General features: G+C 39.6%; 1 protein-coding gene across 1 annotated transcript in view; it reads right to left on the bottom strand.

Annotated features, from left to right (window-relative positions):
- Positions 1 to 1,864: 1,864 nt before the first annotated feature.
- The window catches only part of LOC109480148 (chordin-like), a 25,304-nt gene continuing 14,614 nt past the window's right edge, over positions 1,865 to 12,554 (bottom strand). Inside the window, exons 15-25 of the mRNA XM_019782306.1 lie at positions 12,058 to 12,171; positions 11,329 to 11,529; positions 10,192 to 10,285; positions 9,880 to 9,939; positions 9,670 to 9,705; positions 8,386 to 8,489; positions 7,453 to 7,555; positions 4,540 to 4,680; positions 4,037 to 4,134; positions 3,572 to 3,671; positions 1,865 to 3,100 (exon numbers count right to left, since the gene is read on the bottom strand). Of these exons, the coding sequence (XP_019637865.1) occupies positions 3,093 to 3,100; positions 3,572 to 3,671; positions 4,037 to 4,134; positions 4,540 to 4,680; positions 7,453 to 7,555; positions 8,386 to 8,489; positions 9,670 to 9,705; positions 9,880 to 9,939; positions 10,192 to 10,285; positions 11,329 to 11,529; positions 12,058 to 12,171 (1,059 nt within the window). The 3' untranslated portion in view covers positions 1,865 to 3,092. The remainder of the gene's footprint in view (positions 3,101 to 3,571; positions 3,672 to 4,036; positions 4,135 to 4,539; positions 4,681 to 7,452; positions 7,556 to 8,385; positions 8,490 to 9,669; positions 9,706 to 9,879; positions 9,940 to 10,191; positions 10,286 to 11,328; positions 11,530 to 12,057; positions 12,172 to 12,554) is intronic.

Genomic DNA, 12,554 nt, shown 5'->3' with positions numbered 1-12,554 from the left:
TCATGTGGTGTGTCGTGTGTCTAATGACCACCAAATGTTCAGAGAATGATTTAGTAGTATAATCAAATCGTTATAACTTAGGTGTCATTACATGTAAATGTAACATGATTTCATTGTGTCGCAATTAATGTGTTATTTACTGTAAGTAAAGAAAACCTACATCGTTTAAACCAAAATGTCTGGATTTTGTAAAATATGCCTGTCAGGGAAATACCATTGGCAAGGCAGCACAAAATTGATTCATTATTATCAAATTGTCACTGAATAAACGTTAAAGAACAGTTACCAAATTTGGTGGTGGCATGTCGAGCCGTTCAGACGTTCTACGACAAGGAAATGTCTCTGATATTGTACCGCCGTACAATGTCATGTTATGACCACTATCAAAAAATCCCGAGGAAGCAAATTATATTGATGAAATGTCAGAAATAGACCTGATAATGGAATATCCGTGCGTGTACCGCATGTTGTTGACTTCATGCTTTCTATGCCTTCAAGGCTTTGGTTGATTTATTTCATCGTTACCGCCACGGCCAAACAACATCTTTTGTGTCCTTGGAAAATATTAAAGAAACTTCAAGTTATTAGTATCCTCGGGGTCTCCCTTTAATGTTCCGCGTTTTTACATGGAAGGCTTACAACTTTATCATCCTCTGTATGGGCTATGATGCTTTGATCGTGTCGAGTCAGTACTATCTATACCTATGTTTTCAAAATGTTATGAAACCTTGTCAGTAACTACCCTGGAGAAGAATTAAAGCACCAGGCAGGATTATGGTCATAGAGCCACTGATATTTTTGGACAGGAACACAGTCCTTCATTTTACCAAGAGTCTCTTTGAGCTCTGTGTAGTATTCAACAGTGTGTCCCAGCCATTAGAACACGAGACGAGTCAGAATATATGGTTGGGACTGGGGAGAGCATTGGGAGATGGAATTGAGTATTGCATTCAGAAACGCTGTTAGATATACTCTCGCAGAAGAATAAATTCCAGAAGCAACTGTGATGCATCTGAACACACAATAGAATCTTAATTGTAAGCCAATCACATGATCGGACCTTATCGTCACCACAGACTGTAAGCCAATCACATGACGGGACCTTCTGAACACGTTGGTAGCCAAGCAGGTCCGTTTGGGTTTGCTGGATGTCGATATTAGAAGACTGGATGCGTGGCGTGTTCGTGGGGTGTATAAAGGTTACTTCGGAGGCATCTAGGTGCTACACCTTTGACCTTTTTCATCTTAAAGACTCTATAATCTACTAGTATAAGCACCTACGGAGAGACACCCTGTACCATTCAGGGTCACTACTCGACTGGCTTCTACAGGCCATTCACACAATCCGTGACGTGAATTGTGACATTTGCAAGGTAGAAAACTTCGCGATAGAGGCCTCTAGCTACAGCCTTTCTAATGTCAATGAATATAGTTTCATCACGTCGATAAGTCACTGAATAAGAAGAATATTTCTTACACAACCAAGTGGTTTCGGTGACCGTCTGTAACCTTCCCCAGGCCAGGTATGTTTTTTTTACTTGAAAACAGTATGTAAGTATTGTGTATTATATTACACTCCGTTTCTTGTGAATATTGTGAATTGTGAGTATATATAAATACTTTGCGTTTGGGAACGCATCTATAAGCAGAGACACCTGTGCTGTGCAATGTGAACCAGTCAGACTTGCCCTGAGGAAGGTGACAGACAGTCACCGAAACGTCGGCTGAATTCAAATAAGAATAAAACTCTTTGTTGGTCTTAAAGCTTCTTATTCGACCTTTCTATAAATTTTGCCTTGAACATTGCCTTATTCTACTACTGTCATCAGATTACCTGTGTCTTTTCTGAAGCTTACCAACTTGATATTTTGGCATTATTCTGCAAAAATATATTTCAGGATATCAAACTATGTTTTGCTTGTCGTGTAACGTGTACTTAACATTACAATTTCCCTTTACGGTTGTAGAAGTTAAAACTTTACCTTAGATAGAAACCACACATCGGACAACTTTTCTGTGTGAGGTCCAAATCTTTTGCTTTCGCACATGAAATATTTACAACAAATCTATCAAGAACAATTCGTACGTTAATTAAACACACGACGGGTCTTCTTCCTACCTTTATCTGTCCTACACCTACAGTCTTAATACAAAAGTACCAGCCCTTTACAATCTAGCCATAAGTATTAGTATTAGTTACGTAAACAATCCATTACTTAAACAGATATATTGCGAAATCATTAGACTAAGTATATATACAGAATTTGCACGAATAAATTTTTCGCTTGTATTAGATCACGTGTACGTAAGTGCGAAGCTTAATTAAGAATTGATTGATATTTCCTGTTCAAGGAAACCATAATTAATCTAGCTGGAATAAATAAATTAGTCAACAATCTTGAACTTAAAAGCTAAATATCACCAATTTGTATTTGTAATATCGATATACTGTATAATCGTCTACTAATGGAATAAATAGTATCAATATGTTTTTACGCTTGCCCTTTGTGTCATTATTAGTCTTACCATTGTTCACCAGTCGCTAATTCTTTTTTATGAAACAAACCTGGCGGCACATGTAATAGTGGCAAAGACAAAAATTGGTAAAATTTTAAAAGAGTGATTCGCTATCTCTTGTCTTTCAATATCTGAGACAAAATGATGGTAGTTGATAAAGAATTTAAAGGTGAACATCAAATAAAAAGTGTCCTGATGGGTTGAGTAAGGCTCTACTTCAATTCAATTCTTTCCTTCAACTGACATAAATGTCAAGGAGAACACCTAGAAAGTTACAATGGATACAAAGATGGCTAATGGTATATCTTATTAGGTGCATCACACTGAATCTTCACATACATGAAGTTTAGGATGATAAAAGATGTGTTTTTTGGGGGAGACATGTATAAAACAGTTATACTAGGTGTTTTCTAGTGTTCTTCACCTGTATATGTGAGAGGATTCAGAGAAACATATAAAACATTCCTGTTGGCAGTGGGAAGTTATAGTACAGAGAAGCGTCCTTCTTTGCGCCGTTGTTGACTCCACATGTGGCAGACGAGACTTTACTCCTTTACTCCTGCTGGTACACCGCATCATTTTCCTGCAACGGAACAGTGCATGGTCAGTACCTATATCTGCCAGGATGTACGGTTGGACATATGATCTCTATCTTCCTGTAAGATTTTTATCTCCTTGATAAATGGAGATATTGCCTTTGGTCTTTGTTTGTATGTGTGTATGTGATTCCGCATATCTGTGGTCAGCATAAGTCAAGAAGACAAACTAAATTTATCATTTTTTATGGATTGTGATGATGTTCGGTTTGTGGGTGTGTATACATGTCTTGTTCCCATAATCAGACATCATTTCATAATGAGAAAAATGAATTTAAAAAAATGAAAATCTGTAAATATTTCATGAAGGTGTGAGATCCCCGAATTCTTGTTTTTTTGTGTGCTATTAGCCGAAGGGTGGTTAGATCACTGAATCGGTCAAACAGAATTAGAGAAAAAAACATTTCATCCAAATTTCCATGCATCTTCACAGTTTGAAACATTCAAAAAGAACGTACCTCGGCAACGAGGACAACATTCGCCATCTTCTTTGATGACGTCACTCGGATTGCAGTTGAGTTTTTCACATTTGGGTCTCCTACAATCCGCCGCTCCGTTCTGTAAGTAGATGGAAATATTCAAGTCACGAACAGAAATATCATATTCATAAGAAATCTCACGACAGATATGTAAACTTGATCACATTAGACGGCCATATCAAATAGGTAGCCATTTTGTTCAAGAGATTAAACGGTTAATAAAGGGTTAATTTCCTGCCCGAGGTGTGTATGGTGAGATTATCAATGGTCAGGTGTGATAATATAACCACCGAATAAACCACCGAGTGAGCGTAGCGCCTGATAACCGATGGGAAATGGAGACTTCTCAGTGGTCGACGTCGCCCTGCTATATGATAATCAACTTTATTACACTGTAAGGACACGACGACTATAGGTTCATCAAATACAATAGCCCTTGCTTACCTTACAGAAACACTGAATACACTTCATCACACCGAAAGGTGGGACCTTCGGGTTCCAGGACTCTCCGTTCTGGTAGGCGTCCTTCCCGAATCTGCAGCCTGATAAAGTACGAACAAATTCATATTTCTACCAAATTCTGATCATAAACTAATCTGTTCTTACACTAAGAAGCGAGAAGAAGCCGAGTTCACATTCTAGACTACAACGTATAGTGCCAGTGTATTCATGTATCTGCAATCTATTCTTTTGGTGTGACCTGTACCTAACCCAGTATATGTATGTAAAATAAAGACATTTATTCATTCATTCATGAAATATAACAGACAGCGTTATCAATTTATTATATATATTTCTCTTTCTTTCTTTCTCTGACGCCAGTAGTCTTCCTGGCTCAGGTTATGTTTTGTCTATGTATTTGTGTGAACTGTAGTTTTTTTTTTTGGTACTATTGTGAATTGATTGCTCTAGATACCACTTTATTTCATGACAGCATTTAGCCCCACCTCCTTGAGCTGTTTTGGTGCCTGTCCCGGTGATGGTAGTCTCTGTCGGCCAGACAAAACTCTGGTCAGATTCCTCCTCCACATGCCGCCAATCTTCCTCCGTGACGTCATCAGTCCCTGGCGCTTCGTTAGCCTCTGACGCTGTTGCAAAGAGGTATATATTTGGTTACATCAAGCTATCGAGGAAATGTTAAAGGCATCCAGTGCAATTTCAGTCCAAAACTGGATTTTTCAAAGTCAATTTTCTGATCATTTTTTAAATGTAGTACAAAACACATGTAGCATATTGTACTGATATCTTTGGGGCAAAATCTGATGTCGCTGATGAAAAAGAGTTTCTTGTTTTGTATCGTAGCCTGGTTCTAACTATTTATGGGCGGTACCCAAAAATTAGAGAGACGCCTCATGTAGTTCATTTCTGGGCTATTACAACTTCTTCAAGTATGAAATGATGCTAAAAATATACTAACAAAATATTAGTGGCAGTAAATGTCAATATCAGACAGATTTCCTCATCCAGGATGTTTTTGTTTTACAGCCCTGAAATTGCATTGGGTGCCTTTAAGATAAGCGAAATTAAATGCTAGATTTTGCTCTAAGTATTAAGCCTTGATTTCATTGTGCATAACGTTTATGAGTCAATACGTTAAGTGATTTCCATAATATTCATCACATGTAAAACGTATCATGATGAAAAACAGCTTGTTACAATTGCATCCTTTTTCTAAGGAAGTCATCAGGAATGATGAAATTTACAAATGTACTCTTTTCTGGTGTATAAGGGTAATCTCTAAACAGATCCCTTTCGGTGGCAAGGCAGTATCCATTAGCCAGTCACCGGTGGCTACCCACTATGTAGATTGATGTGGCCATATATTAAATTTCACAGCCGTTTTGAAGTCATACATTTACAGCGCGAAGCCACGTAATTACCTTCGCCAAGAAGGTTATGTTTTCAGGGGCGTTCGTGTATGTGTGTGTTTGTGTGTGTGTGTGTCTGTCTGTAAACACGATAACTTGAGAAGGCCTTGATGGATTGTCTTGATACTTGGTAGGTGGGTAGGTCTTGATGAGACCTCAAAATGATTAGATTTTGGACCCCCTAGCGGCTTATTATGGTACTGCAGCTGAACTTCCGGTTTTGATATCTCATGATCTAGACATGCTATGGTATTGAAATTTAGATGGTAGGTAGCTCTTGTGCTGGGAAAGAAGTGGCGTGAGTTTAGGCCCCCTAGAGGCTTGCTCTGGAACTGCAGGGATAAATTCTTGCAAATATTCAAAAGGGGATAACTCAAGAACCGGTTGACGGATCGTCGTGATTTTTGGTATGTAGGTAGCTTACGTGATGCTTAATATAATTATGTGACAATTATGCACATATGAATGTCATTTGCATAATTTATGGGGAAATTCTATAAATCAGCTGCATTCCATGATAGGACAATTGAAGCTTGTGACATTGGTAATTGACAACGAGAGAAACACAGGAAGATATTGATTATGTTAAAAAGAACTTAATTTGCATAATTAATGAGAAAATTTTATAATTATGTAATGATAACTGCCTGGAATTTCATACTTGTGGTATTTGAAAGTTAAATTGAGGTGAACATCATTAAACATAATTTATTGAAATCAGGACCTCATTTGCATAATTTATTAGGAAATGCTAGAATGCATTCTTTGTTCATATAAGACTTTTTGTCTTTTGGTTGAGATTATGATAAAACAATATAATTCATGAAAATTAGGTTCCTATTTCTTAAATCAGGGGGGGATAATCTAATCTAAACTTTGTCAGTCATAAAGATTAACATCATTTGGCGAAGGTATGAGATCGGGGAACTCTAGTTAGGTCTGCTTTACCCTAACCTCGCCAGGAGACTCGGGGCTCTTATGTTGACCTATTTTACACTTGTTTTTCAGACGTGTTTTTCAGACGTGTTTTGCATTTGTTGCAGATGAAGCGTGACTAAGGCCGTGTCTATACGGAATCACCCAAACCGCGATTCGGGTAACTCACATTCCTCACATCTGGTCCACGTGCACGTGCCACACACACCTGTGAAACCGTGTCCGAACATAATGCGCTTGAGCTACATTTATTGCTGTTTGATGATAACACGCAAGGCGGCGTGTTATTAATGTCAGAGGTCAACGACCTGCTTGCTGATGCCCCCCCTCTCAGCGTATCTCGGCCGAATGCCGACGTGGTCCCACCAGAGGCGGTGAAGCTCGCCCTAGAACGGACACATTATTTGACCATTACTGCTCTTTAAGTTGCTGCCACGTAAAAGTTGGTATTGCATATAAATAAAGAAATATCACCCCGTAATCCATGACCAGGCGAAGTCACATTGAAATCACATTGCGTTCAGACGCAAATCGCGATGCGGGGAAACCGATTCGAAACCACCTCTAGAAGTGACTTGGGCTCGAGGCGCTTTCAATGTGATTTCGGAGCGTTCACATGGAGCCACTTGAAACCGGCTTCGGGGTAAACCACATGTAAACCGCCTTGGGTGATTCCGTTTAGACACGGCCTAAAATTCACGTGTCACTGCAGAACAGACATGCATAGCAAATCTAATCCCTTTGGAGATTAGCATATCATCAAATTTAATTCGTTTGTACGATGTTTTTGTCTATATAGAATGATTCTCTAGAATGTTGAGCTGCTCAAATTTAATTCGTTTGTACAATGTTTTTATCTACATAGAGTGATCCTATAGACTGTTGATCTGCACATATTGTATGTTATTGTCATGTCTTGTCAACAGGGCAATCCCTTTGTAATAGCCACAGGCTAGTTGGGCTGCCGTGGTTGTGTGTGCTGAACAGCCAAACCAAACTTAATCATACAATCAAACGAGAGAGGGTTAAAAAAAATTCCTAAGTTATATTACTGACCTGGGCACTGTTTACAGCAGTCTGTAGGGCTGACTCTGATCGGGTTCTTACATCTCAGCACCGGGCACCGCACACGGTTACAGTTCACCTGGTTGGTTCCCTTCTGTGAGAGAATAAAAAAAACATCGCAAAGCGACGATGGTTAAAGTTTGCATCGGTGAAAATGTACAGTACCTGTTGGCAGGTCCATTTGGAGCTTGCCCATTGATTTGTCAAATAGCCAGCATTGATAATTAATTAATAGCGTATGAAAAACATCTGAGACAATGTTGCTTTATGTTGGTAAATGCAAAAGATATGAAGACTGCGACGTCTTCTTTTGATATGTGTGTGTGTGTGTGTGTGTGTGTGTGTGTGTGTGTGTGTGTGTGTGTGTGTTAGAAACATAATTAGGAGCAAATGTGCATAGAGATTACGTGGTAAAGAAGCAACAACTTTGCCCATCAGTGTGATTTTTCACCTGTGCATGAAGTCAGAGTTCTATCATGAAAGCCCGTCTGTGTTGGTGTTTACATGTAGGTAAAACTTTTGTTCCAACACAAAAATGTTCTCATGTGGAGCTTTCGACCAGTCACTCTGCTCTTCCTCAGCTGACCCTCTAGATCTGTTGACGTCACACTTCAGAGAAGCCAAGTCTCACAAGGGCCCTAGTCCCACTAGGATAAATAGTCCGAATCGAGCTGAATTGATTCGGCTTGATCCGGCTTCGATCCGACTCGATCCGGTACCGATCCGCCTCATTCCTGCTCGAAGCAGAATCAAAGCCGGATCGAAAAGCCGAGTTGGCTCGATCCGGACAATTTTATCGTGGTGGGAATGGGGCCTGGGTCAGTCTACTGAAGAAGACCTGGTAGAAAGCTCTAGGTGGGAACATTTCTCTTTTGTGTTGGGACAAAAGTTACCTTTAATCATGGAATGCGTAGTTTTCCTTACCTCGCACACACAGATGGCACATTTGATGTAGCCGAAAGGTGGGACGTACGGATGCCACTCTTCGTCATAACTATGGAATTTTTTGTCTCCATCAAAGTAACACCCTTGGAATAGAAACGAAGTATCGTTATCAGTAAATAACTTTCAATAGTAACCGTACATACCAGTCAATAAGCAATTAAATTGATGTAAAACCCCATCCCTATATGTATCTCCCCATTGTACCAATTTGCCTAATTTGCTCGGCATCAATATCATTTGACGGAAGTGTCGGGTCACTTGGGTCACTCTAGCTAGCGCTATTAGATGTAACTGGGGCATGCTCACCTTGGCATTCAATGAAGAAAATAATGACGTCTATACCAGTGCGAATGAATGTTTATTATTACTGCCCAATTTACAATGATATGATTAGCATCTTCTACTCCCCGGAACATAATTGGCATTCATAGTTCTCACCAGGCTGTTTGAGCGTAGGGGCCCTCTACGCTGTGATTTAGCCCCCTAAACTGTGTTTCGACCAGCTTAGGGGTGGTTTTGGGGGGCAGAAGCTTCATTAATCTTTAAAAAAAAAGGAAAATACAACTTAAGAATGAAGCTGAACAAAGGAAAAACAAAATCTGTCCCCCAATAAACAATAAATACTGTCTTAAGTGGTTAATATGAGTTACAAAATTTTGGGGGGAGAATATCAGACCCATGTTTTTGGGATATTGATGCGCGACTCGCGCCGCAGAAAGTTGCCCTTCTATACCTGACCCCTACGCTGTGAAAAAATCCTGGTGAGAACCCTGGCATTCATTCTCTTTCTCATGGTCGTGGTAGAAATCGTTTCCTATTTCGTGTGACCTCTTTTTTACTACTAATTGTGAAATAATGGTCTGAATTTGATTATCCAAACAGGACATCTGACGCCTTGAATCTTGTCATGTGAATCATTTAACTCGTGTTCTAATAACATTATCTACATGAATGGGTGGGGAATATGGCATTAACGCTCATAAAAGCCAACCATATTTCTCATTATACACACAAAAAACACTTCAAAAGGGTCAAGAAAGTAAATACACATGGTGCTCCAGGGTATGAAAAGTGAAAAACAACTTGTGGGTGTAGGTGATGACTGAATCAGTTGAATGTGAAATAATGAAATAAACGAATTGTTTGATAATATGGGCTTTTAACTGGGTAGAGGAGGTCATTAACCGATATGCATACGGAAAGGCTAACACAGAAGATAGCGAGGAGGTCACTGAACTCTATCTTGTACATGTATCATCTTACCTTCCGTCTCTTGTTGGACGATGATGCCTGATTTTCCTAAAAAAAAGGGAGAAGACAGGAAATGAGAAGAATGAAACTTACATTGCCAACATTCAGTGTGCTAGAGGGGCTCTGAAGATTAAACATAACTGATCCCTGCAACTATGTCATAAACTTCAAATTATTTAGAAACATACTTGATATTAAGAGAATACGAAGCTGAAGACTTACTTCCTTTGACCGCTGAGTTCCGTTGCTGAGACCGGGTGGCCTGGTTATTTTGAATTTCGTCTGCAAACCAAAGGACAAAAAATCAAGAAAAAATAAAACAACTGTGCACATTTCTATGCACAAAGAACTTTAAATTTCAGTATACATTATTCTTATTTTGTTTCATTATCCTTCAAATATGACTTGATGCATATCAAAAATAGTTCATAATTATATATGTTTACTTGTACTATTCACACCTGTTGTTATAAACAAAAAGGGTCAGGTTAAAAGATAAACTTCATCCCTCAAGTCAATACATGAGAACATTACCGGGGCATTTTGGGCAGCATTCTCCCTCCGGGATGACCGGGTTATAACAGTCGGGCTGCGGGCAGGCCACCGGGTCACAAATCACCGTACTTTTCTAAGGAAAGAATAAAGCAGAGATTAGCGTTATGTGTCTCGGTTTACCAGTGTGGTCCCGAAATAGAGACAAATCCGCCTGACGATACGGGCGTTTTCCGTAATGTATCCGGGATGCGGACATGAATGTTGTGACAATATAAGTAAGGCGTTACCGCTGCCCTAGTTTTCTAATTCCGAAGGCTTAGACTAGGAAGCGATGGTGTTTCACGATTGAACATCAATGGTTATTTACCTTTTATTCAAAAGTAATAAAGGTACCTCGAAACGTACTTTAAAGGGCGCTCACAACTTTAGAACTAAATGCGTCCCACAAAAGACGCCTAGAATAACTGCATTGCTCTTCAATGATATAGAGTAGCACAGACGCCATATTCTAGCGGACTCTGTCCTGGTCGCGCTATCGTGTGCTTATGTGTTTTGAATCTCTGAACAACCGAATGACAACCTTTTATCCTTTACTCTATCTATCATTGACGTCATAAGTATCGGGGACCAGGTGTTGGTGGGTAAATTGATTACAACAGCAGGCATACACTGTAATCCAATATGGCGCATGTGTCGAGCGATCGCTGTTTTGCTGTTTTTGTTTACATCATACCCATGCAAAATATTTGAAGTGATATGCAAATTATTGGTAGGCAAATCACCTAACTTACGTCGCCCGCTTTTTGCCTACCACTTGCTGTCTGTGACGTCATGGCGACAGCTAGTATTGGAACAATGATTAAACTAGAAAGGTAGCATTTGCAAAGCAAATGTATAATGTTTACCTTCGCAAATGGTGTTCCCTAGCCTATTAATTCTTACTCAAACACAGTCATAGATATGGTCAGACAGCAGTCTAAATCCCTAATGCTATAAAATTGCAACATGATGTAACCCAACACCAGTTACCATGGTGACAGACGCGTCTGCTTCTAGTCATTGACTTTATTTGTTTGGAACGGAAGAAGAAGAGGAGGAAGAAACTGAGCAAAAACAATATGTTTTCCTTTGGTAAACATAAAAGCGCCTTGTACAAGACTTGGGACCTGTATTTACCTGGCACTTGCAGGTACTACACTTCTGGTCGTACGCCGGTACCCATGTGGAGCCGTGACCGCGGTACTCCCCTTCGAAGTAACAGCTGTTCGGGTCCTCCTTCACTCGCTCGTAGTCCAGGTCTGGTGTCATGGCAACGGAGTCTTGCTCCTCCTCCTCGTACAGGTTGTGACGAGAGTGACATCGATTGGGGATTTGGACCTGGGAAAGGATTTATAAATCTTTAACATGTCTAGCACTTGCATCATGTATTTCTGGTTATAACTTTAAGATACGGACTCATTCCATGTTTTATTTATTTTAGTTGAACAATAAAAAAAGACTAACATTGCATATACATCAAGGTTTTTATTTACATGGTTGAGCAGAAAAGGCACACAGTGGAATAGTTTTACTTGACACCCAAACGACCATTCTAGACAATGTTGGCTACTATGTTCAATAGTGATTATCTTGCAAGTTTATTATAAACATCAGATGACATCTCACTGGGACAAGAGCTGCATGTACCTCTTCAACACCTCCATGCGACTATGATAAGAACTACAAAGTGCATTGAACCTATATCATCATCGTCTTGTTTGGTTAATTTTAGAACGCACGATGCTCTTAAGACATCGTTGATGGCAATGTACTGGCAAACGTGTTGCCTTTCATCGGCAACAATTAAATATACATTTCCATATGTCACAAACAAAAACAACAACATGTAAACTGCTGTTTACTTACATGTCCGCGGATCTCTCCGAACGGCCTCCTCTTGGTGCTGACCTGTATGTAGGCCCGGCCCTGGTCGATATGGCTCAGGAGTTCCTCATCTATGTCCTTCAGCTGTCCCATCGCCTGCGTTAGAATGTGTATACTTCATTCTTCTAAACACGTATCAACTTTCGACTTGTTAGATGGTCAGAATCTTGGGATCAAAGCAGAGCACAATCTAAACAAAGGTGATATGAGCAAAGAGTTTGATTCTGGATGCAAATAGTTTGATTCTGGAGTCACTAGTCCTAGGAACTACCAAAACGAATAAGACTCGAAGTTATCACGAAAGTTCATCTGCGCTGTACATGCTTATACAAAATAGATTTTTACCCAGTGTTAACGTCAGTGTCAATAACTCTGTAGGTGAGAGCAATCTCTTGTGTTGGAACAAAAAAAAAGCTTTGACTTTAAACCAGACATGAAGTTGTTTGTGATCTAAATAGTAAAAGAGGATATGACGACAA

Source organism: Branchiostoma belcheri, unplaced genomic scaffold, assembly GCF_001625305.1.
Source record: "Branchiostoma belcheri isolate BF01 breed outbred unplaced genomic scaffold, Haploidv18h27 scaffold5, whole genome shotgun sequence".
NCBI lineage: Eukaryota > Metazoa > Chordata > Leptocardii > Amphioxiformes > Branchiostomatidae > Branchiostoma > Branchiostoma belcheri.
The sequence above is the reverse complement of the archived record's forward strand: the minus strand, read 5'-3'. Positions and strand labels throughout refer to the sequence as shown.